The 26,912-nt window shown below is 35.0% G+C and overlaps 1 protein-coding gene and 1 non-coding gene across 2 annotated transcripts in view; both read left to right on the forward strand.

Annotated features, from left to right (window-relative positions):
• The window catches only part of LOC149086554 (putative sodium-dependent multivitamin transporter), a 268,467-nt gene that overhangs the window by 221,219 nt on the left and 20,336 nt on the right, over positions 1-26,912 (forward strand). The window contains exons 11-12 of the mRNA XM_089256024.1: positions 3,007-3,104; positions 24,593-24,690. Coding sequence (XP_089112150.1) covers positions 3,007-3,104; positions 24,593-24,690 — 196 coding nt within the window. The remainder of the gene's footprint in view (positions 1-3,006; positions 3,105-24,592; positions 24,691-26,912) is intronic.
• Positions 12,525-12,631, forward strand: LOC149086556 (U6 spliceosomal RNA). Its single transcript, XR_016192615.1, has one exon. It is a non-coding gene; the product is annotated as a U6 spliceosomal RNA (small nuclear RNA).

Consider the following 26,912-nt stretch of genomic DNA (forward strand, 5'->3'; position numbering starts at 1 on the left):
GAATCTTTGAAAAATTAGAGCAGATTGATTAGTGAAAACTAGAAATCAAGTTGGAAAAAAAATGTAGAAAGAGGAGAATTTTTTTGAATACACATTTTCAACTGTAGCATCAGGAGCGGCGATCATCCGTGATGAAAGGGATGGAGGAAAAGATAGGAAAGAAATTCTTACCACAATTGTAGTAAATTATAGACGTTTAGTTAAAACCTAAATTAGGAGGAATTAACAGGGGGCAGATGGCGAAATTAGGCATAAAGAGTGATTAAAAGAGAGTTATTCCAACATCAAGTTAAAATTATTATAATTGAACATACAGTATTTTGTTTATGTATTATGCAGAATTTGATATCGTGGAAATGGATTTTTCTAATTGACTTTTATTTTGTGTAAATATAACTCGTCCTTTTCATATGATCATTTGATTAAATATGAAATGCTAAAGAAATTTAACTGATTCCTTCTTTTCATGAGTCATCGTTTTTATTCTAAATGTATATTGGACCACTAGGAGCCTGGGTTAATCTGATAATTATATATATATATATATATATATAATTCTTCCAGCGGTTCGATATAACACTATGCAGGCACTGTTGACCACCGTTTCAACTATGGTAGAAAAGTGATTCCTCCTGTGAAAACGTCCTTGCTTTTATCAGTGATGCTGCCCCGTACATGGTAAAAGCTGGAAAAGCACTGAAAGTGTTTTACCCTAACCTTGTACACGTGACTTGCTTAGCTCATGGGTTGCATCACATTGCAGAAAAAGTTGGAGAGCTGAATGTGTCCGTGAACAAAGTCATTTCATCCGTAAAAAAAATATTTGTGAAAGCTCCATTGCAATCAAAAGTATACAAAGAAGCATGTCCAAACATCCCCCTGCCTTCCAGAAGGCCTCAGAAGAGGACAAACCCAGGTTGCGGGCGATGTTTTGTAAACACCAGGCGATGTATACAAAAATGGTATGTAAAACTAAGATTGCGTTTTGGAGACAGTCATGTGAAAATGCATCCGTGGTTTACGGCACCAACTATCGAGCAACAATGAAAAGTAAATCTTTTCCCCAAGTCATGATGGGGAAGACAGGTAATGAGACAATCCTAGAAGCTGCCACTCGACTACTACAAACAAAATATCCAGATGTCCCTGTCTCTTCAACCCAATCCACACAAGATTCTCATGAGGTAGCAGCATATCCTGACTCTCCGAGTATCGGGACAGACCAATTTCTAAATCAGAGATCAGAAGGATTATAGACAATTTAGACAATAACAAGGCGCTTGCATTGGATAGAGTGAATAATCAAATGGTCAAGGCAATCAACAGATCCCTTCCAGATCTACTACACACTTTATTCAACAAGTGCCTCTCAATCGAATGTTTCCCAAGTCATTTTAAAATCGGAAAGCTCCTTTTATTTTTGAAAAGAGGCTGTAACCCTAATGACTTGAGGTCATATAGGCCAATATCTTTACTCTCCTCTGTTGGTAAAGTATTGGAGCGAATTATAGTTCAGCAGATCATGTATTACACGGAAAGGGTTAACTGGTCGCACATTCATCAGTATGGGTTCCGACAAGGCAAATCAGCTGATATGGCTTAGAAAGATATGATGATAGAAATTAAGTCTCAGCGAGATAAAGGTAATGATGTAGCCGTCATATCTCTGGACATTAAAAGTGCCTTTGATAACATAAGGTACGAATCTATCCTTCGCCGAATATGGGAAATGCCTGTACCGCCAGAGCTCAAGGCAATTTTGCGGGACATTCTGCACGATCGAAAAGCTGCGATTGTGACTGACGCGGGATCACCTACTAAATATCTGCAAAAGAGCGCACCGCAAGGGTCGTGCTCGGGTCCTCTTTTATGGAATCTAGTTCTCGGTGAGATGTTGAAAATAGAGTGGCCAGCCAATATCCGTGTCCAGACCTTTGCCGATGATATACTTGTTATTGCGTCTCACCCGACGACCAAAGGAACTGCAGAGCTAGCGGAAAAGGTGCTCCAATCCATCGCAAATTGGTTATCATTCCATAGCCTTTGCCTGTCGCCGAGCAAAACGAGATTTCTCTGGATCTCAAAGAAGCATCCTCCATCGATTTGGATGATGGGAAAGACAATAAAAAGAACTACAGTATTGCAGTATCTAGGAGTTTCCATTAGCCAAGACCTCAAATGGGAGTCCCATATCCTGAAAATGAAGGATAAAGTTATTGCTACCCTGCAGAGGATGCGACTTATGGCCGGAGCAAAGTGGGGCATTAATCAAGAAATGTGCAGAATCCTCTATATGACGGTGCCAAAGCAAACTATGGCTTACATTTTAATTTGTTTTTTTTCCCACCACCCATGCAAGATTCCCTCTAATTGTTTTTCTACTCATGCGGTCCTGTTTTTCTGTGCACGGTGTGACTGATATGCTGACAATGGTGTATTTCTAGATGGTGTGTGTGTGCGCGTGCGCTTTTGGTGGGGTCATTTGAAAAGGTAATTTTTTTTGCAAAATAAGTGTACAATTTTTGTGAGTGCCCCCCCCCCCTTCCCTCCCACCATTCTTATTAGGGCATCTGATCTTCTAAGTAAAAGATCACATTCTTGTGAATTGCAACTCAAAGCAAGTATCCAGTATCCCTGTGATTTCCCAAATGCTTTGGAGTTGGAAACAGGAATACTGTGTATATGATACTGAATGAGAAAATGTCCCACTTATAGAAAAGGGTTGTTTTTTTTCCTGGGTGTCACATAACTTATTTGCTTAACCCATTCACATGTCTGGCAAGGGAATATCCAGTAAATTTGAAAGTGTCCCTCATCACCAAGCGTTAAAGTACTTAGTTTTTGTAGCAGGTGATACACACAGGTCAGGTAATATATTTATAGGATTAACAAATGGACATCAACCATTAATTTTTATATATTTTTTCTTTTAGAGTGTAAGTTTGTGATTTTACTTAATTTGTATAAAAACAATTTGCAATACCTCTTTCTCATTTTTTTATCCAGTAATATTCTTCCGCTTTACAAGCTTAGTTTCTATCTTCATCCTGTCCCGGGAACTATACTGACTTTGATTGTTGGTTACCTTGCAAGTCGTCTGATTGGTAAGTTGGTTCTGTACACTTTAAACAAGACAAAAGAATAAAAATGTGAAGTTACCATGCATTTTTTCTTTTTTTTATTCATCAAATCTATCAAATAGAGTGGTGCATTAATAAATCTTAGCTATTGGCATGTATGTTTATTAAAACACTACTTTAAGTATTGATGAGTCATTTTATATACAGTTAAATCTCGATAAGTCGAATGTGCAGCAGCCAACAAAAAACTTTGAGTTATCGTTAGTGCGACTGATAAAAAATTTTGATTTCGGAGTGGGAAAAAGAAAATTTTATTAAAATAAAGTGTTATTATCGTATTCGTAAAACATTATTGCAAGATGAACTGCAACATTTGCTCTGCCACGATATGTGATATTAATGAGGTGCTGTTAAAAGTTATTCCATCCAACTTGCATAGGAAAAACTGAAGCTGCTTTCCATAAAATGAACAGAGTTGGAAAAAAATTATGTATGCAAACATTGTGTCAAGCCCAGTCAGGGGTCTGAGGGTACTCATCAAAACGTTAAGCACGTCTTGGATCAATTCAAGCAAGAGATGAAAGCAATGATCCAAAATAACATGGCTTCAATTCAGGATACCATGAAGGAATACAAAAAAGATATAGGCAACATTACTAAAAGCTTAGAGTTTCATATGGAATTATTAAAGGAGGTTGACAACAAGGTGCAAAATTTATCCAATGAGATAGCCAATTTGCGAGATGAAAACTTGCAATTAAAGAATGAATATATTCAACTGCATATAGAGACATTTTTGAACTAAAAGAATCACTTTCAGACATGGAATATAGGAATAAAGCAAATAACATCGAAATAAATGGTATTCCTGAAGAGGAAAAATTAAAACTCAGTTGAAATGTTGAATAACAAAGGAGATGTGCTCAACATTACCCAAGATACCGAAATTGAGAAAACACATAGGGCTTCATCATTCACAAAGGGGAAACCTAATCCAATTATTGTCAGATTCAAGGAGGAATCATCAAAGATGACTTGAATTGATGCTGTTAAAAAGCACCCATCTTTAGATACTGATATCATCAATAAGAATTTCACTCCTCACAGAATTTACATCAACAAACATTTGACTCGACACATCAAGCTACTGTTTTATGCTGTAAGGAAATTCAAGATGAACAAAACTACCAGTTTGCCTGGACTAAAAATGGGAAGGTGTTTTTAAGACAGACAGAGACAGCCACGGTATTAAGGATAAGAAACACCAAAGAATTGGAAAAAATACTTATAAAGTGTTTGACTTAATAACTGAAAACTATATAGAAATGAACAATAGAGGTCCTGTCTTGAATTTGCCTAATTCTATAAAAGAGTTTCTAAATACCGATGAAATAGTTTGTAATACGACACTGAAATATATTGTTTGTAATGTTAGAAGTATGAGGAAAAACTTTGATAATTTTATGGTATTTTTAAAATATACTAATGAAAATTTTGATGTGATATGTTTAATTGAAATATCTGGATTAAGGAATGTGAAGTGAATATGTATAAAATCCCAGGTTATCATAGTTTTAATAATTGTCGTGGATATAATAAATCAGGAGGGGTTTACACATACATTAGAGAAGGTATAAAAGCCAATGCAATTTCAGACAGCAGAAATTTGAACACTAAAAATTTGTGATTTAAATAGAATTTTTTCACTATTTTATAGATCTCATAATTATACCATTGAACAATTTAATGATGAACTTGAAAACTACGAAAAATTATTTTCGTAGCAGCATAAATATTGTTTTTGTAGCAGCATTTATCAGTTTTGTAGCACTTAAAATTTTTGGCAGTAAATAAAATACACAGTTTTATATACATATATGCAGTAGGATTACACTTTACTTCAAGGAAAGGTGTTATTTCCAGCTCAGAAAAAGGGGGTGCCCCCCCCCCCCAAGGTACAAAATGCATAGAGACTTCCTCTAGAAGAATTATGTTCTTTTAAATATTTAAATCATAAAAATTTTTCGAGAGACTTCTTGATATTTATATTTTTACATTCTCTACAATATCAACAAATGAGAGGCAGATAACATACAGACGATGTTTCAGATTTCAAAAATAATTTGAAAATGAGTTTTTTTAGATTTTTATCTTTTTATCTTGATATAATCACTAATTAAAAATAAAATCACTACAGTAGAGACATTGCACTCATTTGAGAAGTAATTATTGTTTTTCTTGTTTATGCCACTGATGCAAGTCTAAAGTAGTGCATTTGTTCTCTTCAGTTTCAAACATTTTTGAACGTTTGATCTTGCTTCTTTTACCAGAGTTTACCCATTTCATATTTAAAATGATGTGTTTCTCTTTGAGTTTGCTCTTGATTATATTACTTCAATTTGATTCGACATACTTTGAGATGACTTCTTTTCCTGGGTCATTCTTAGAATATTTATTTGAAATTCTCAGTGTTAATAGTGATTAAAAAGTAGACTTAAATTATTTTTAATTTGATTTGTTAGATCATCTCATATTTTATGATATATACAGACCAATGTTTCTCATAGTATTCAGATCGTGGAAGGGACCATCACCGTCCTCTGGAACTGCGTCTGTTTTGGAATCTTATATATAAATGTGAAAGTATGTATGTATGCTCTTTATACAAATCTACAGTTTTGGACCAATCGTCGCCAGATTTTGCATATATACCAAACAGGTCCAGGATTGAACTGTAGGCTACTTTAAAAGGTCGTCAGAGCTGGGAAAATGCCAGAAATGGGCGAAAAACTGTCGGGCAACAATGATTTTAGGGCCTCAACAATTACTTTCGGAACGTTTACTCTGGTTACTGTGGTTTCCAACAATGCGTTTCAGACGTGAATATATGCCTTTACAATGGTTTGTCACACCTTTAATTCTGTTATTATAACAGTTTGTCACTTTTCCAATCCTCCCATTAATTCAAGAAAACCCGGGAAGCGCCAGGTATTTCTGCTAGCCTATATACAGGGTGTCCTGTAAATGATAATGCTGCCTTTATCTCATCAACCACCCATCGTATAGGTATAGTTTCAATTTGAAAAATTCTTAAAAGGCGTTTGAATAATATTTGCTGCACAAGCTGGACGTAATGACGTCGCTAACAACAGAGAACAACAACTATGCTGACAACTACGCTAAAAATGTTCAACACCAACTGATGAACTCAAAGCTTGCCTCAAATCATCAACACTGTGGTACACGAAGTTAAAAAATTATCATTATCCACCAACATGTGAGTTCAACTGCAAAATGACTCGGCACTGCTATCATTTTCATATCAGTTGACCAACCAGTAGACCCAAGCACTGGACCGATTACATTTCCAAATGGATTTTGCCAGTTGTTAAACTCAGTTCAAGAACTTGCAGACAAAGTCTTCCCAAACATTCAACAAAATGACCAAAACCATGAGTGGCTTTCTGAGAGCGATTCTGGCACCGAAAAATGACAGTGTGAACAAGATCAATGAAAAAATCCTAAAAATTATTCCAGGAGACTCCACATCTTACAAATCGGTTGACACTGTCACAGACACGGCACAGACATTTAGTTCTGTATCCTGTAGAATTTCTGAACTACTTTGGATATTCCGGGTGTGCCACCACACAATTTGACCCTCAAAGTCGGAGCACCTATAATGCTTTTAAGAAATTTCGAGACACCGAGACTCTGCAATGGCACCAGACTCTTCATGAAGAAATTGCATCAATGAAGCAACGATTCTAACTGGATGTGCCAAAGAAGAAGTCTTTATTCCACGTATCTCAATTATCACCGATGAAATGCCACTCACTTTCAAGCGATTACAGTTCCCGATTCGTTTAGCTTTTGCCATGACAATCAACAAAGCGCAAAGCCAGTCATTAGCAGTGGCAGGTATCAGCCTACTTGAGCCCTGTTTTTCACACGGACACCTTTTCATTGCCTGTTCGCGTGTTGGTAATCCCAAAAATTTGTACATCTACACACCAGATGGGTAAAGAAAAAATATTGTGTATCCACAAGCGATTGCCTCAAGTTTTTAATTAAATATTTAAAAATAAAAGTAATTTTTTCTCACTTGATGCAGAAATTTTTTTGATTAAGAAATAATTAATAAGCTATACATATATAATTTTTTTACGGGGCGGGCAACGTCGCCGGGTATCAGCTAGTTGGCTATAAACTGTAGATCCCAATACAATTAGCCTAGGTATGCAGAATATGGTGATGAGACAAAAATGGTCACTGTAGCCTGTAAGGGATGCTAGCTTGTTACTGTATGATTTTCATTATCAGAGTGTCTACCACATACCCAAAGAAAAGTTTTCTGAATTTTTGTTGACCTCTACTTGTCTACCTAAAAAAGCTTTGCTGGAATCTTACATCAAATACCTTTCAAACCAAATATGACCATAGTAATTTTAATTAATGCGCAGCTGGAAACCATTTTCCATTGAACACTAGACATTCTGGTGAATGATGTAAAAGGAAATGACACATCAAGAGAAAGAATAGTAGAAAATGAATAATAGAAAACTTCGAAGCAAAACGAGAGACTGAAAATCTGTTAAAAATGCTAGCTAATTCCATTTACGTCCCCAAGAAATAAAATTGCGAGGTGAACAAATGGCATCATCGAAAAGTCAGCTTCTATTATGACGCAGCTTCAAAATTTTAAGGGAAAATTTTGTTTGTGGTGCAAGATGGCGCAGAATTGAAGAATTTTCGGCATTTTTGTAGCAGTATGTAGCAAATGAGGGAAAATTGTCAAAATTGTAGCAGACGTCTGAAATTGTAGCAGTTTGTAGGAATTGTAGCAGATTTTCCACTCCTGCTTCATTTGAAAAATGTGTTACAAGAATCGGATTTACTGATTCAACTGATGTTGACCATGTTTTTTACCGTTCGCTAAAAAATAATTTTCTGTGTAAAATGGACGTATATGATGCGTGAATTACTGATCTTATCTACTAATTGGTTACATAAGAAAATGTTCACCATATAATAATGATAACAATTCAAATTATATAGAAAAACCTGGATAAATTATGAATTATTTGAACGATTTGTTAGGGGTGTTGATTTCACGCAGGTTATAGATGAAAACGATACAAATCGGGCTTATATACGTTTTATTGACATCCTCTTTTTTTTTTCTTTTTTTTTTTCAACTTTATTTAACATGATGAAATAGCACAAAATAATAAAACAAATTCACCAAGAGTTTTATGTATCAAGGGAATATTAAGAATGTTATTGTATCTATTTGATGTCCTTGATAAATTAAGAGGGAGAGTAAGTTATTTTTTATTAAGTAGGAGAATCGATTTATAAAAATATAAATACCGCAAAGGGAGTATGTTAAGTTGCCGGTAGAAATCGAATGACAGAGTTGAGTAATTGCCAGTTAGTGATCCAAGGGCGTAGCGAGGGGGGGGGGGGACTTGGGGGTCTGGTCGTCGTCCCCCCCCCCCCCCGAAATGTGAGAAAATGACCGAAAAAAAGGAAAAAAATGGCCAAATCCATTGTTCTGTCACTTTGGTCCCCCCCCCCCGAACGAAATTTCTGGCTACGCCCCTGTAGTGATCGGATTATTTTCTTTTGGATCTGGATGATGGGTCGCAACGTATTGATGTAATCACTGCCCCAAACAGTTAGTCCATATAATAGATGAGAATGAAATAGGGAATAATAATATGACAGCAAAAAATGAGTATTTAGATAATGTTTTAGATAATAAAATTTATAAACTATAAAACAAAGTTTTGATTGGATATGTTTTACATGGGACTTCCATTTAAAATTTCGATCTATAACAATACCTAGGTATTTAATGGAGCTCACTTGTTCTAATGGAGTACAGGTACATAAAAGATCATTAGGACAGTTTTTATTATGAAAAATGAGGTTACAGTTATCGAAATTAGTGAGGTTTGAGAAACTAATGTATTTTGTTTTTAGAATGTTTATTTTGAGATAATTTGATCGAAACCAATTTCGGACTTTGATTAAATCGTTGTTAATAATATGATCCAATGATTGATGATCATTCCCAGAATAAAGAAGTACAGTGTCATCCGCAAATGTGATTATTTTGGCATTTAGTTCAAGGTTACAGAAATCATTAATATAGATAGTAAAAAGCAACGGTCCCAAAGTAGTTCCTTGTGGAATTCCTCTGTGCATGTTCACTGGACTACTAATATGCTTACCACACTTAACAGATTGAGATCTATTATTAAGATAGAATTCAAATAATTTATAAGCAGTACCTGTAATACCATATGTGTGCAATTTAGCAAGCAATATATTGTGATTGATGCTGTCAAAACATTTTCGTATATCAAGAAAAATTGCTATTGTTTGTTTTGAGTTATCTAAGCTATCAACTACAAATTTGCTAAATTCGATTAGTGCAGTTTCAGTGCTTTTGTTTGGCAGGAAACCATGTTGATTTTCTGAGAAAAAATTATTAGCATTTAAAAACGAGTATAATCTACATTTTAAGATAGATTCCAATATTTTGGATGCCGTACTGAGAACTGAGACTGGTCTATAATTGCCGAGGTCATTCTTGTCACTGGTTTTATAGATAGGGGTAATGATTGCTTTTTTGAATGATTCTGGGAAAACACCACTTTGAAAACAATTATTAACTAGATCCTGAAATTATCAGGTTATTAACTAACCTGAATGACGCTGTCAGGAAATCGCTTCCAAACTTTTGAGTTCATTGCATCGATGGAAGATACAGAGTTTTTTAGTTTGTTAATAATTTTCTTTATTTCAAAAATATTAGTTGAAGAAAAATTGAATTTTGAAAACCATGTACGTAGTTTTTATAGTCATCCATGGAAACTACAGTATTTCTTCCAATACTATTGAAATACAAGTTAAATTGATTGGCAAGAATCAGAGGTTCAACATTTTCTGGAAGTACATTCTCTTTATTCTCAGTGCCTAATATTCTGTTAACAAACTTCCAATGCTCAGTATTGTTACGACATTCCGAGAACTTGAAAGAGTAGTGCTGTTTTTTAGATTGCTTTATTTTAGATTTGATTCTTGATTTTATATTTCTATATGCAGTTTCTATGGAAAGGTCATACGGATATTTTCTTGTTTTTATGTAAAGTTGTTGTTTTGTCTTAATCAAATTGCAAATTTCGCCTGTAACCCATGGTTTACCGATCTTCTTCCTTGAAACAATTTTTCGGTCACTGGAATGATTTTGGACAATGACATTCATGGTGGATAAAAAATTATCAAAATCTTTTTCGGGATGAGTGTGATCGAATTGAAATTCATAATTTTGGAGAAAATTTGACATATCAGTATACCGAATAATTTTCATTTTCCTATGTATAGTTTGACTTATTTTATCTAATATTGGGGTGGCAAAGTGAAGTTTACAAACGATCGGAAAATGGTCAGTTATGTTTGTGTCAACTATTGATGAATAGTATTTGGTAATATTAGTTGAGTGACATAGATAAATATGATCAATACAACTATCAGAAAGAGGCCTAGTTTGATCAGTAATTAAGGGGAGGAAACCATGTCCTGACAACATATTCATGTAATCTAGATCATCATTATTGGGTTTTAATATGTTAATATTGATGTCACCTACCAATAGGACATTTTTAGATTTTGTATTCATTAATATAGAGTCAAGTTCTTCAACAAATTCTGATTTTGAAAATGAGTGTGATCGATATAAACAAAGAATAGTTAATTTGAGTGATGGCTGGTTAATGACAATCACCTCAGCTGTTTCCATTGCGATTGACGTAATGTTATTATAATTTAAAGATTTATTTGTGTACACCAATATGCCTCCTGAATTATTGTAATTTCTACAGCATGGGAATAAATCAAAACCTGATATTTTATAAAGGTCAGACTCTACATCAAAAATCTATACCTCCGAGAGAATTATCTATATGATTAACACAACTACTTATAAATGACATAAAATGGTCAAAATTGGCCCTAACGCTTCTTATATTCAAGTGAAAAACCTTAAAATTTGATATATTACTAATATTGTTACGTTGAATATCATGAATAACGGAAAGAAACCTTTCTAGATCCTCCAAGGTGCTCATTTTCAGATTTAAATTTTTGTTACTATCAACTGACATGAGATAAGTCATCTACATGACTGATTTTGAACACCCCGGAGTCATCTGTTTTACGCATAAAAACTTTACCATCACGAATCCAACAATACGCGAAGTTGTGTTGTTGCTTATGTTGTTTAGAATGATAAAACACATTTTTCATGTATGGGCTCAAATGTTCATTAAAATAAACTGGTGTGGGTCGTAGTCTGCTGTCGATCGAAGACGCTTTCAGTTTCTTAGATTTTGCCAACTTGAGAAAATTGTCACGATTAGATTTTTTATCGAACTGAATTATGATCGGCTTTATTTTATCTTTCATCTTTGTAGGCACTCGATGTATAACTGTAATATTGCCCACCAGATCACTTTGCACCTGATCAGCTATTCTTGCCTTCAATTCAATCACATCCTCATTTTCAGTCTCTGGAAGGCCTTGGATCTCAATGTTACAGCGACGGGAATATTGTTGTAGTTCACCAATTTCAATCTGAAGTTTCTTGACTTCAGTTTTTAGCTCAGAATTTTCCGATGACAGTTCTTGTTGCTTTGTTTGTAGCTCAAGTAATTGGAATTGATAGTGCTTGTTTTGGTCACTCAGTTCTTTGAATTGGCAGCACATGTATGATTTCAGTGATTGTATGTTAGCATAGAATGCTTCACTTATTCCGTTCACGATCTCTCTTATATCACTCGGCATTTTTTCAGTATCAAGAGAGAGTAACTGCATATCCATTAATGGTTCGGGATCCGGATCTCTCGTAGAAGTATCCCCTGGATCATCTTGTCTACGTGGATCTTTCTTCGATGACTTGCTTGTTCTTTCTTTACATTTAAAGCATATCCAACTCAGAACCCGATCACTCCTCAGCCTGCGGAATACCAGTTCGCTGAAACCTCCACAACCATAATGGAAGATGTCTTTGCATTTAGTGCAACTAATTGAATCGTCTGGAGTTATGATTGTCTCCACACACCTGGAACACACTTTCTCTGCCATACCGAATAAGATCAGAGCTCTCTGATTATTTGTATTATATGAATAAAAAAATATTTAACATATAGTACACATCCGTAAAATTATGTGATTACGAAAAATTATATATGTTATATTAAAACTGAAATGAGTTACGATGAGAAAAAAATTAGCAAGCAAACAATAATTTTCAGAGAGAGCCTCAATCGTACACACCCACTCGCCTAGCTGTTGCCACCCGAATCCTTAGATTGAATTCAAACTTATTTATAAAAAAAAATTATGTTTAAGATAGAAATAGGGCAAACTTTTTTTGTACTCGCTTCGGCAGTACATATACTAAAATTGGAACGATACAGAGAAGATTAGCATGGCCCCTGTGCAAGGATGACATGCAAAATCGTGAAGCGTTCCACATTTTTTTTAATTACTCCACGCTGAGCCAAGACAGCCGGAGAAAGCAGAAATAGGGCAAAGCTTAATGAATGGGTTACAGATGGCATAATTAAAATGATAAATATCAAGGAAAAACTATATATGAAGCACATCGTAAAAATCCATTCAGACATGATTATGAAATCAAATATAAACAATATAATATTAATTTAAAGAAAGCAACCAAAAAACAGAAAGATGATTATTTTAGGAAAAAGTTTATCAATTTAGGATCAAATAAAAGAAGACAGTGGAAATTTATAAACCATTTTGTAAAAAACAAAAAAATTATGAAATTACCCAATTGTGCTTGATGATTAAAACAAACTAGCTAACAACTTTAATGATAATTTCATAAATCGAGTGAAGGATACTGAAGTAAACAATCAAATAAATGACTTTGTAAATAACGAAAGTTCTTAACTAAATTCAATTGTTCTTCACGAAATTGACTTGCCGCAAACTGAAAGCTTAATTAACTCAATTAATATTAATAAGCCAGCAGGAAGTGATGGTCTGACACCAAGAATGATTAAAATTATTTTTCGTCACCACCCATCACTAATAACCCGTTTGATTAATAAATCTCTAGATACTGGAATATTTTATAATGAACTAAAAAAGTTGATTGTTGCACCTATATACAAGAAAGGTAACAAAGATGACGAACAATTACAGACCAATTTCGATTTTACCTATTATGTTGAAATTATTAAAGAAATGGGTAAAACAACTTAATAGTTATTTACATGCCATTACTTACTACTCACATCATCAATTTGGTTTCAGGGAAAAAAGGAATACTGAAATAGCTATGATTAAATTAATGGATTGTATACAAAATAAAATAAATCAAAACAAAAAAGTAGCAGCTGTATTTATAGATATCAGTAGAGCATTGGGTTCGGTAAACTGGGACATCTTATTGGAAAAACTAAAAAATATTGGAGTAAGAGGGCTCCCGCTCGATTGGTTCAGATCTTTTCTAACAAATAGGAGACAGACCGTTAATGTAGGCAATGCGATAAGTCAGGTAAGGGCAATAGATACAGACGTACCTCAGGGATTGGTCCTGGGCCCAATACTTTTTCTATTGACATTAATGAAATTCATAATATCAATATTTCCAGTCAACTAGTTTCATTCGCAGATGATACAGTTCTGGTTTCTTCCGCTGAAACAACTGAAGAACTGATAAAAAATTTGGAAAAAGACATCTATACAATAAATAAAAGAATTCGAAACTTTCGACTTAAGCTAAATGCTAGCAAAACTAAATGGGTTCTTTTTAATTTAACTAACTCAAGCACAGAGACAGATTTAATGAAATTTCATGGATGTAACGACTTTCCTTCAAATACGACATGTAACTGTTCATACCTTGAAAGAGTACAGCATTATAAATATCTTGGAATCATTATTTCATCTAACCTAAAATGGAAAGATCATACTGATCAAGTTGTTAATAAATTACGAGCAATTACAGCAATGACGTATAAATTAAAGGCTATCATCTCACACCAAAGTTTCAAAGAAGTGTTTTTTGCATGGGTGCTCCCACATATTTTATATAGACTATAAGTTTGGGGGGGGGGGAGACATATAAAAATTCAATCTATACTATAGATAATCTTTATGATTGTTTGTGACGTGACATTATATAAACCAACAGTTCTTCACATAATAAAGTAACATTAATCCAATTTAATATACGTCAACTTTATCTGTATAAAGTTTTAGTATTCATGCATAAGAATCCTGATTGGTACCCCAGAGTAAATATACAAAAAAGCATTATGAGATCACAATATTTATATCATATACCATTACCTAAAAAAACAATTTTCAAAAAATCAATATGTTTTCTTGCTCCAAGAATATGTAGAGAATTTGATATTATTAGACAGCAGCAATCATTTTATATGTTTAAAAAGGCTATAAAAGATCGTATACTGGAAATAGCAGATATTGAGAGGTTCGTTTAGTTTGATGGTTAATGAAATTGCAAATTAAAAGGAGTAAAATTTGTTTATATATGTATTATAAGAAAATACATTACAACCTCGATAAGTCGTCACCTCAAGTTATCGAAAAATTATGATGGCTTATGCAGAGTGCCGTCAGTTTCAATGTGCAATGTTGTGAAAATCATATAAATTTAAAGTAATATGACATTTATTAAAGTATGAAACACAATAACAATATTAATAAAATCTATAGATCGCGAAAGAATAAATAATAGCAATTTTTTACCTTTTTTTATCTCCTATTACTTAAATTATTGTGGTAAAATGTACTGTACACTTATGTTATAATATTATTTATACTGTTAGCATATTATGTTAATGGACAAACAATTTATTTATTTCTGTTGTTGGTATCTGGCAACACATTATTAGTCAAGTATTTAGTTTCAGAGTTTTGGCAACAGTACAAAAAAAACATGGCTGCTCAAGTCTGAACTGCAACAGATGTCTCTCACTTTAAGTGTTTAAATCTCAATTAAATATGTGTCTGTCTTCAATTGAATATTCTAGTTATAATTACTTACACTCACACACATCATTAGTAATAAGGATATATCAACAGATTCAAAATAACAAAAGGTTATGGGGTCTCTTCATGCTGACTCTGCTGTGTGTGTATGAGTAAACAAAGAGTTCCTAAGCCTAACTCCAGTCTCAAGAAGACTACAAGTGAAATTACTAAGGATGGAAGCTGGCAAGATTCAAGTCAAGCCATTGAACGGCAAAGGAGCCTGGACACTGTGGAAATATAGGGTAAAATTTGCATTAAGTTTTCTATGGTGAGGCCTTAGACATAGTGAGGCCAGAATGGGAAAATGCAACTGCCAGAGAAGCCATTGGATGGATCATCAGAAACTATTGTACGTCAATACAAGATTGACTTGAAGGAGTATAATAAAGCAAATAACTGTGCTATGATGGTTCTAACAAATTCATTGACAGAGGACACATTACAGGAAGTAATGAGATTTGACTGTGCTAGGGATGTATGGCTAGAGCTACACAAGCTATTTGAAGCCACATCTGAAAATCAACTGTACAACATTTGTTTAGAGTTCTTCCTGTTTAAATGGTCATCAACTGAGGATATGGCAGCAAACTTATCCAAATTGAAGAATCTGTGGAATGAGCTTAACAAAGGTTTAGAAAGTAAACAAGAAACCAAGCTTTCACATATGCTGCTGATATGTAAGATACTCGATGCTCTTCCTCAAAGTTATCGTTCCTTCAAATCAAGTTGGTTGCTCCTGAGTGAAGAAAAAAGAACTGTTGATGATTTAACGACACAGCTATGTTCTCATGAGAGGGAATTAAGAACAGACATCAATGAAAGTGAATCAGATCACGAAGCACTAGTTGAAAGTTTCAAACAGAATACCCAGAATCATCAGAAAAGAGAAGAAAGCACATCTTCAAGTAAGAAATATAGTATGTGTAATTACTGTCATCTAAAAGGATATTGGGTCAAGAACTGCCGTAAATGGATTGCTGATGGTAAACCACCAAAACCCAGTTCAAATCGTTCCACAAGATATCAGAGTAAGGGTGGTGGTACTGCTGCTGCTGTCAATACGACTCTCTTGGCTGCAGATGAAGATGTTTTCGCTGCAGAAGTGAATTGTGATGATTGGCATATAGATAATGGTGCCTCTAAACATGTTACCAAGAGTAGTAGTTTCTTCGTAGACTTTGAAAAATTCGAATATCCGCATGGTATAACTGTGGTAAATGGAAAAGTACTACCAGCTGTAGGGAAAGGTACAATAAAAATAATGACCATAGTAAATGGTAGAAAACAATTTAAAAATTTACAAGATGTCTGGTACATTCCTGATATTAGCAAGAATCTGTTTTCAGTATTAGCAACACAAGACAGAAACCAGAACAGTGTATTTGAATAAACATCTAGCAAATGTTACCTGAAAATTAATGGCAATGGCAAAGCAGTCCTTAGTGAATCACGAGATATCAGTGGTGGTCTTTTCAGAGCTGAAATTAAAGTTCTGATATCAAAAACGCCAGTCAAAGTAAATATGGCGAGCAAGTATGATTCTCTCATTCAGCTTTACCATAAAAGATGGGAACATCAAGATAAACAGCATGTGAAGTGATTAATGAAAAAGGAACTCAATATCAAGGTCAACATTGATAAACAATTATATGAACCCTGTATATCTATGGCAAGGCCCATCGCTTGAAGTTCGACACTAGACAGAAATCCACAAAACCAGGAGAACGTATCTCTACAGATATATGTGGACCATTTGATTTATCGTGATGAAAGTATCGATACTTTGCTGTTTTCAAGGAACAATATACCAAGTTTGGCTGTGCGTTTTTTTTCTTAAAGCAGAAATCAGAGGGTGTGAGTGCACTAGAAGACATTTTAGCTCATGCTAAAAACTTGGGGCATAAATAGTTGAACAAGTATTGAGTGACAATGATGAAGAGTTCGACAACCAAGTAATCCAAAGAATTCTCAAAAAGAATGGAATTATTCACAGATTGACTGCACCGTATACTCCTGAACAAAATGGAAGTAGCGAACGAGAGAACAGAACTCTTGTTGAGATGGCAAGAACACTCAAATACTCCAACAAAGAAATGAGCTTCCCAGCTTTCCTATGGGCGGAGTTTATCAGCTTCACAGAGTTTTATTAATATAAGCTTCAGCTTATATTCTGAACAGGACTGGAAAATCTTCGGTTCACAATGCAAGTCCATTTGAGCTATGGATGAAAAAGAAGCCTCGAATAAGGCATATGTATATCATTGGGTCAGTCTGTTATGCTCATATCTCAACTCAAAGAAGGAAGAAGATGGATAAGAAAGCAGCAAAGGGTTATATTATTGGATACGATGGCTATGAAAGGTATCACATCTATATCAAAGAAAGGTAGACAGTAATTTGCTGTCGTGATGTGGTATTTCAAGAGAAGTCCTTACAGATTGAAAATACAGTGACACTTCCAATTGAAAGAAATTATCAAAATGAAGAACTTTCAAATGAGGGAAAATATACCCATGATGATGAATCAGAGAAAGATAGCTGTAGCTCAGGAGATGAAAATGAAGAAGCTGAAACAAACATCAGACAGCTCAAGAACAGAAATGAGTTGAAAAAGCCTGAAAGGTTTGAAGACTACATTATGTTGGATCGAAAGCTATACCTTGTAAGTGAGTGTATCGTATCAAGAAGAATCCAGATGGTAGTATTGACAAGTATAAAGCGAGACTTGTAATTAAAGGATTCAGTCAACGTCATGGTATTGATTACAATCAAACCTTCAGTCCGGTAACCAAGTTAAGAACAATATGCTCGATAGTCAGTATTACAGCAAGTGAGAAACTGTTAGCCCGTTCGGGTTTGAGGCCGTTCTCGTAAGTACGTAAGCGAATGCCGTTCAATGATTTCAAATTGCGTTGTGTATATTTAAAGTATAATAACCCAGGCAAAGTTTACACAAAGTAGTCATACACGAGATGCTGGAAGTTAATTAGTTTATTTACACTCTAGTTAATTGAATTAATGCAACTTGTATTTTTCATGCCATATCATCATCCTTATTAAAAATTATTAATACATATTCCATTCAAGGATACTTAACAAAATCTTCGGTTGGCCCCCAAAACAATTAGGTTCTTGGCCCTGAACATTATATGACCCGTGATTTTCCATTACATCTCAGTTCGCCCCCAAAACAATTAATTACTAGTACCTACACTATATGTCACATATGGGAGAGAGAATATAATCCATGCATCACTCACCAGGTGAGACCCTTCTCCAGTCTTTAGCTTTAGCCCCTTAGACACTCATCGCAGCCAAGAAACGATTCCTCTGATTACAACTCTCGTCTTCACAAGTCATCTCTTTTTCAGTCTAGTTTCGTTACTGCATTTCTAACTCTCCAATTCTCAATTCCCCGTATCCAGATTTTCTCATCCCTTTTAGATTTCATTTCGGACGTCCCCCGTCCCTTGGAAAACTCCACCCATTTAATTTGATTTGATATTTTACCCATCATCTCTAAGTTTCTATTCGTTTCTTGAAGGTTTATTCATAAGATTGGCCACTGCCGATCCATCCCTAATTTCTTTGTCCAAGCGACTCTCCCTTCAGGACCCCGAGAACCCCAACGGCCATGGCCTAACCTTTAACCTACATCGAAGCTTCCCATGACTAACACTCGGCATTTTAGATCCTCTGTTATACTTTAATTGCACCCCCTAAATAAAGGGATTCTACTTCTACTTAAATGGCCGTCAACTATTCTCAATCTTGAAATTTGTCTATTCATTCGCGTTGGTCCCCTTTATTTTCTTCGATTCCCCGCTTTCTCTCCAAGAAAACACTCCTCGGACGATCCCTTTTGCCTAGGGCACCCCTGAAGTACAACCGACCAGATGCGTTGTGACGGTAACTAAAAGATTCCCTAATGAATGGCGATTGCCCCATCTACTTACATCGGCCTGTGATTGTATTTCTTTTAATTGGGACTATGTTCCCACCGCTTGGACAAAGCTTCTTCCATCGACATGACGCCACTTACTTTAAACCCTCAAGAAACATGTCTACCATCCATAAACAACCATTCTTATTTACGTTCCTATTGTTCAATTATTTGTTTGCTGTACTATAGTATATCGGTTACTGTCGCCTGCTATCGGCGCCTGACCTACAGTTCTAAATAGTTAAATCCAAAATCAAATTAAAATACTCCAAACTATCAAATTTTAAATATATCTGAAAATAATAATTTTAAATATTCCCTCTATTCTCTATTTCTATTTTAACTAGCACAAGCTAGTTAACAAAACTGCATTTGACTCAATTTGATGTCTCTGCAGCATGAGCGGAGATTTGGGGGGGGGGGGCAAGATGATGCTGTTGCCCCCCCCCCCCAGACTTCCAAGTCTATTTCCTATGCTCTACAGCATTTTTATATGGTGATCTAAAAGAAACCATCTATATGCAACAACCTGCAGGTGATAATGATGGGACAAGTAATGTGTGTAGACTCAAGCGCAGTCTTCATGGTCTTAAGCAAGCTCCTCGCTGCTGGAACAAGTGTTTTGGAGACTTTTTGTTGAAACTAGGATTCAAAGCAAGTGAAGCTGATCCTTGTTTGTACATCAGAGATCATAACAACAGAAAATTACTTATAGCTTTATATGTTGATGATGGCCTAGTCGTAGCAACTGATCAGCAAGAAGCTGAAGATTTCATTAAACAGTTGAAAATGAAATTTAAAGTTGCCAGTAAACCAGCAACATACTACTTAGGATTGGAAATTGAAAAGTTTACCAATGGAAACATCAAAATTAGCCAACGAGCATATGCAAAGAAAGTGTTAAAGAAATTTGGTATGGAAAATTGTAGACCAGTTCATACACCTATTTTGAAAGTGCTGTCAGAGGAAAATGGTCTTGAATCACAAGCAGATGAATCATTTCCTTACAGAGAAGTAGTCGGAGCTATCATGTATCTTATGGTAGGCACCAGACCCGACCTAGCATACAGTGTAGGAGTTTTATCATGCAAGCTAGAGAATCCAAAAGAAGATTAGGTGAAAGCCAAACGTGTGTTCTCAGATACATTGCAAGTTCCGCAAGTAAAGGCATTATCTACAGATATAACTGCTATCCTAAAGTGTTGGAATGTTATAGTGATGCTGACTTTGGAGGATTTGGAAATACTGGTCGCTCAACTACAGGAGTGGTGATCTTGTATGCTGGTGGAGCTATCTCATGGCTCAGTCAGTGACAATCTATAGTAGCAACATCGACCACTGAAGCAGAAATTGTTGCAGCAAAGGATGTACAAAGCAGTTGTACAACTTAAAGAAGTTCCAGTGATCCAAATTGATAATAACGCAGCTATAAGACTCGCACAAAATCCAGAATTCCATCGCCGTACAAAGCACATTAGCATTAAACATTTCTTCATTCATGAAAAAGTGATGGAAGGAGAGATTGCAGTACAAAAGATCTCTACAGAGTATCAGTTGGCCGATATGATGACAAAGCCATTGCACAAGCCAAGATTAGTGACACTGTCCGCTAAAATAGGACTTGTATTGTAACAGAATTGTTTGTTTTATTAACAAGGGAAAGTGTTAGAATATTATGTTAATGGACAAACAATTTATTTATTTCTGTTGTTGGTATCTGGCAACACATTATTAGTCAAGTATTTAGTTTCAGAGTTTTGGCAACAGTACAAAAAAACATGGCTGCTCAAGTCTGAACTGCAACAGATGTCTCTCACTTTAAGTGTTTAAATCTCAATTAAATATGTGTCTGTCTTCAATTGAATATTCTGGTTATAATTACTTACACTCACACACATCATTAGTAATAAGGATATATCAACAGATTCAAAATAACAAGATATACTAGTAATTTTTAATTTAGACTAACAGAGCAGCTGTTAGTCTAAAGCTATATATATAAGTAGCTTTTCTTCATAATAGAACTCTCTATTGCACATTAATTTTACATAGACATCAAATTTAATTTCAGTATTTTAATTCTTCATCAGTAAATGATACAACTACAAAGGAATCTCGAACACTTTTGACTTTGTGGAGGGGCTCTGGGCAGGGAAAAGTAAACGGAAGACCTCAACTTGGGAAAGAATATTGTTGTTTAAAAAAATTAGACATTTTGTTTAAATTTCAAGCCCTCAATTAGTATAGTCCATACTTTCTATGATTATTTATTATCCGTACCCGCGTTTCACTTTGACTGGATTAATTTGATTCTTCGATTTACATAATTTTTGATTTTCTTGCACTCTCTATGTGCAATCTTTGATGTATCAATAAATTTTGGTTTTGCCAGAGATGCCCTGGGGGGGAGCAGAAGTGCTTACGTTGCTTCTTGCGACAGAGCCTGGGTATCTTGCGATTTCTTCAGTTTCTCCAGTAGAGCCCATGCAGAAATGAGATCTAGCTTGAACAGTTCTCAACGTTCCAAAAACCTTAGTCGGCAAATGAACTTCCCCAGTGTAACTTTTGTTACTTAAACTGTTCCGTTTGGGTATATAGGATTTTATGTTGACTTTTAAGCATATGGTAATGCTGTTAACAAGCTCTTTTTTTAATGTGAGCCATAAAAATAGTCTGTCCCACTTTCTCAAATTTTTTCATAGTGACGAGTTAACCGAAATTGGCGACGAGTAAACGAGGGTTTAATAACATTGTTGTATATGAGAGGTGGAAGGAAAATATTTACAAATAAACTAGACATTCATACTGTATTATGGAAACGGACACATACATGATACTTGTATAATGGGGGTTCTCCACAGATGCTCCATAGAGCCCTTGAGGCTCCACTACAGCTCAAGGAAAATAAAATAAAAATTAAAAAGAAGTTAGTAAATTTGAAGAAAAAATTATAAATAAATAAAAAAGAAATCAGTAACTTTGATGAATAAATAAAAAATACGTCTACGGGACTCCGCCATAGAAATTATACACCAAAAAGGGTTGAGAACAGCTGCGCTAAATGAATCTGCTAAATTCTATTATTAAACTCTATTGCTAAATGTTAAATTACATTTCTAAATTCTAATTTTTATTGCTAAATACTAAATTTCATTGCTAAATTTTGCCTACTAAATGCTATTTTTTAAATTTCTGTCATTCCCAAAAACTTCGACTTGAAGGAAGAAAACTTCAAGTGTTAAAGGAAAATTTTAACAATAAAATACAGAAAAAGTTCTGGGGCTGAGTGAAAACTTCGACTTAAACAGATATTTGAGTTATCAGACTTCGAGTTATCGCCAAATTGACTTTATATCTCAATTTATTGCCAATCTAAACATATATCTGTCCACAAGAGATATCGAAAGCCCAGTTCAAAAATGCAACAGCTCAAAATTCTGTTTTGAGATATCTGCATTTTAAGGATTCACTTCGGATGGAACTGAATGAGAATCAACTCAGATTTTATTACAGCAGGGAGCATAGAAGCAGAGGTAGGAGTTGTTGCCAGTTTTTTGAACTACGCTATCGATATGGCATCTGGATCAAATGTACCTATTTTTGATCAGTTCCTACACTTTACGTTAGAAAAGATGAGAGAAGCATGCACATCAAAAGCAACATTTACTCAAAAAGGTTTTGCAGAACAATCTGTGCACTTCTTCAGGTGCTTCTTTCGTTGCCCAGTTAAAAAATGACCCAATGGCCATATCACATGAAAGTGCACACCACACATTGATTTTGAGATACTTCCTGTGCACTTCAAAAATTGCATGGGGATTTTCTGAGTCCCGAATTTGTGCTCATTTACACTGTTGAATACCATGCTGAAGTTGGTTTTCTGTGGTAATGCGAGCCGATCTCCCCGTTAAAAAGTCTCGCCACAGAGAGCAACAGTCCTACAACGATAAATCATTCAATCATAACACTTCACTCATAGTTAGAAAAACTGGTGGCAGATGGCAGCACTACACATAGCAAGCATTACAGAGAAACAAAAAAACTTCACGTCAGGTTTCACTACACGTACATGCACATTCCCGCATGTAACGATTCGTTGGGGGTTCCACGGGGGGGGGGTGTGCATGTGTGGTGTAGCAGATGTTCTTAAGTCAGCCACCTCGTTGGGCAATTTGCCTGTTGGGCATGGTATTTGTATTTGTCTCATCTTAAAAAAAAAGATTCCGGAATGGAAATTGGGTTCACCATCTATGAGAGCCAACATCTCCACAGTTCAAGCCTTCTCTTTTGGTGATGACAGTTTTTAAATTTTTCTCTTTGCTCGCTCGTAACAATGACAGCTTACATAATAACACTTTCAGAAATTTTTTTCTCTAAACTCGCAGAGTTAGGGGAACCAAATTTTTCTATTGTCAACAGTATGCAACATTACTAATTGCTGTTTGAAATTAAGGGAATTTGATCTATGTGTTTTTTGTAAAAATGTAAAATTATTTGGAATAGACAGTTTGTATTTTGAACAGAAACTTCCCATATATTTTCTAAATTTCAAACTTTCCCAAAAACAATTTCAATTCATAATAACATTAAGGCATAATAACTTGTAACAAGCCTTTAGTTTGCAATCATTATGAATTATTGTGCATATGTGTATGATTATTCTTTGTATAGAAGGAAGCCATTTGCTTTTTTTTGAATCAATTTTCATTTTCAATATAAGATTCCTCGAAAGACTGGTTGTATTTTTGGAGATGATGATTACAAGGAAGAAAATTCATCTCAGAAGAATGCCATCTTCTGAGAGTTCTTTTTAAATTCATTTTTGTTTTGGGGACTGAACTGTTTCATTTTTGATTTGTGGTGAGCGATGTCCAGTCTTCATTTCTCGAAATGCTAGAATCTCTTAGTTTTTCCTAAAGATCTTTATGAACTTGAAGGCTTATGGGTCGGATGAAAGAACTGTTTCATTACTGAAAATGTAAATAAGTGGTGTTTCTTCCAGATCTGTGATGGTTCCCAATTCCATATACTCTTGAATAACCATACCAGCAAAAAATAATGGTCTAATTTTAAACTATGCAAACAGCTTATTTAGTAGAAAACACTCATTATGCAAATGCAAACCTATTCCATACTTGAACAGTCCTATCTCTGAAATGAGGCGGAACTAGCGCATGTCTTTATAATAGAGTAATATGTATCTGTAAATATTCAAAATGTTTTATTTGATTATGATAGCTCATGCAATTGTTATGCGAGACTGTGACTTTAAATTGCATGTTAGTAACATGCAAAGTAACTGATGCTGTTATCAGTTACTTTCTTACCTGGTTTTCTGGTTTTTAAGGATTTTGTTGTTTAATCGGAGATTTTTTTTATTTTTTTTGTTTGTATGACTGCGGCTCTAAAAAGTCTGTCTTTCAATTTAGACAAAACTAAAATAGCTTTCAACCCATGCATATTCCAGGTGGTCAAGAGCACACAGATCCTAAACTGCTGAGTACTTATGTAAGGAAATGGCACATGTCAAAACCTATTGTGAAGTATGATGTATGCAAAAAAATGGTTTGTATTGTTCCCTAAATTTTCTTTTTTATGTTATTCATAAAATTCAAATATATCATTAAAGAGCAATGTAAATTACAATAAAAAAAGAAGTTGTGCATCAGAACAGATTAGACACAACAATAAACTAAGCACGAATCTGTGAATAAAATCATGATAGTAAAGATAGGGGAAGATGATGCCACTGTTTATTAATTTTTTTATTCACATTGCATCATTGAAGCTGGCGCTGCCATCTATCACCCAAGTTAGAATAGACAGATGAATGTTCAGAAAACAAATTGTTAAAGTAGTGGTTTTTCTGATAAATGTTGCAAAATGACAGACAACTGGGAATCTCACTGCTCTTTCCAATTATATGTTGAATGATTATTATTAATTATTAATTATTAACTGTTTTAATTATTTATTATTAACTGCAAATTGAATATTGCAGGGTTTGAAGAGGTTTTTTTGTGGGTACATACATTTTGCCAAGATAATCCAACTAAGAGAACTTCATACTTTGTGGCGAGTATGAAGTTACTGGTTATTGATAGTTCATGGAAGACAAAATTGAATTTGAACCCCTCCTCCAAAATCTCAATTTTATTTTCCAGGGTCTCTATTGCATATCTCAAGGAAAATTTGGGCTTGTCTGTGGTTTATTTGGTGGCATTGACAGTTTAACATCCGTTGTTTGGTTAGTAGTTTAGCACTCGTTATTTAGGGAATTTGACAATCTAACTCATTATTTTTGTTGGAATAGTTCCTTTGCTTACAAAATGAAACATTTGCTCAACATTTGGCACAATAACAATCAACAAAATAAAGACCCTAATTGTATCATTGGAAGACCCCCATTCAAACCTCACCATCGCCACAGTGGTGGTTGTTTGAAGTTGGTTTTCTGTGGCTCCCAACTTTGAGGTACAAATGTGAGCCGATCTTCCGGTTAAAAAGTCTTGCCCTACAATGATACAATAATTCAATTATTACACTTCACTCATTGTTAGAAAAATTGATGGTAGATAGCAGCATTACCATGGCCCCCACAAGGGGTGGGCTGACAAGGCTCCAGCCCTGGGGCCAGGATGATTTTAATCTTTTTTTTTTCTTTCACGTTATAAATTCACCATAAAGGGGCCTGTGAAGGTCTGGTCGAAGGCCTGTAAAAGGTCCTAGCCTAGGGGCCCTGCTTCAGGATGTGGGAGCCCATGAGCATTACACAGAAACAAACTTCGCATTAGATTCACTACACATACATGCAAATTCCAACATGCAGTGGCGTCGGAGCCGGGGGTGCTGTGGGTGCTCGAGCACCCACGGAAGTTTGTAGAACGGATTCAAGCACCCACAGAATTGATTCAAAAATCGAAATTTCCTGCATGAATCTCAAGACGGCACCCACAGGTTCGAAACACTTCCGACGCCCCTGCCAACATGTACCAGTTTGTTTGAAGTTCCACAGAGGAATATGGACGAGGTGCATGTGTGGTTTAGTAGTAGTGTATGATCATAGGTATCTATCAGGTTTTCGCGATGAGAAGCTGAATAAGAGGGCATGATTTTTGATAAAATCAAGCACAGGGATTGCCAAGAAAAATCGTGAAATAGATTCCTTAATGCTAGAATGACAAGAATTTCCCAAGATGTTGAAAATAACGGCACATTATCACATGATATAATAAAAAAACTTAATCAACTCATCTATACGAAATGAATTGTTTTATAGGGAGTTAAAATATGCCATTGTATATCCCATTTATACAACAGGAGAGACAGATAACTTATTAAACTACAGGCCCATATCAATTCTTCCCATTTTTCCAAAAGTAATAGAAAAGTGTATGAAAAAACAGCTCATAAGTTTCCTAAATTATCAGAACTTTCTAGCACCGAAATAGTATGGGTTTCAAAAAAACAAAAATACAGAAATGGCCATTTTAAAACTGAGTAACTATTTAAACACCAGATATAACTATAATAAATATCCAATAACAGTTTTTCTTGATTTTTAACCCTCTCAAAGGCTCGGGGTCAAACACAAAAGCTCTTCAAAAGAATCTACTTGTTTTCACAAAATCTCTCCAAAAAAAAAACTCAGAGATCATGTGATTCTAAAATGCTTTCCCCCCCATATGTGACCATGGCCCCACATCCTGCTGCAAGGCCCCTTGGCTAGGATCTTTTGCGGGGCCCCTTCTGTAGCTAATTTATAGCATGAAAAAGCAAAATATGAT

The sequence above is a fragment of the Pholcus phalangioides genome, unplaced genomic scaffold (assembly GCF_987345545.1).
Source record: "Pholcus phalangioides strain wild (caught in Gottingen) unplaced genomic scaffold, Ppha-v1.0 ptg000004l_1, whole genome shotgun sequence".
In the NCBI taxonomy this organism is placed as follows: Eukaryota; Metazoa; Arthropoda; class Arachnida; order Araneae; family Pholcidae; genus Pholcus; species Pholcus phalangioides.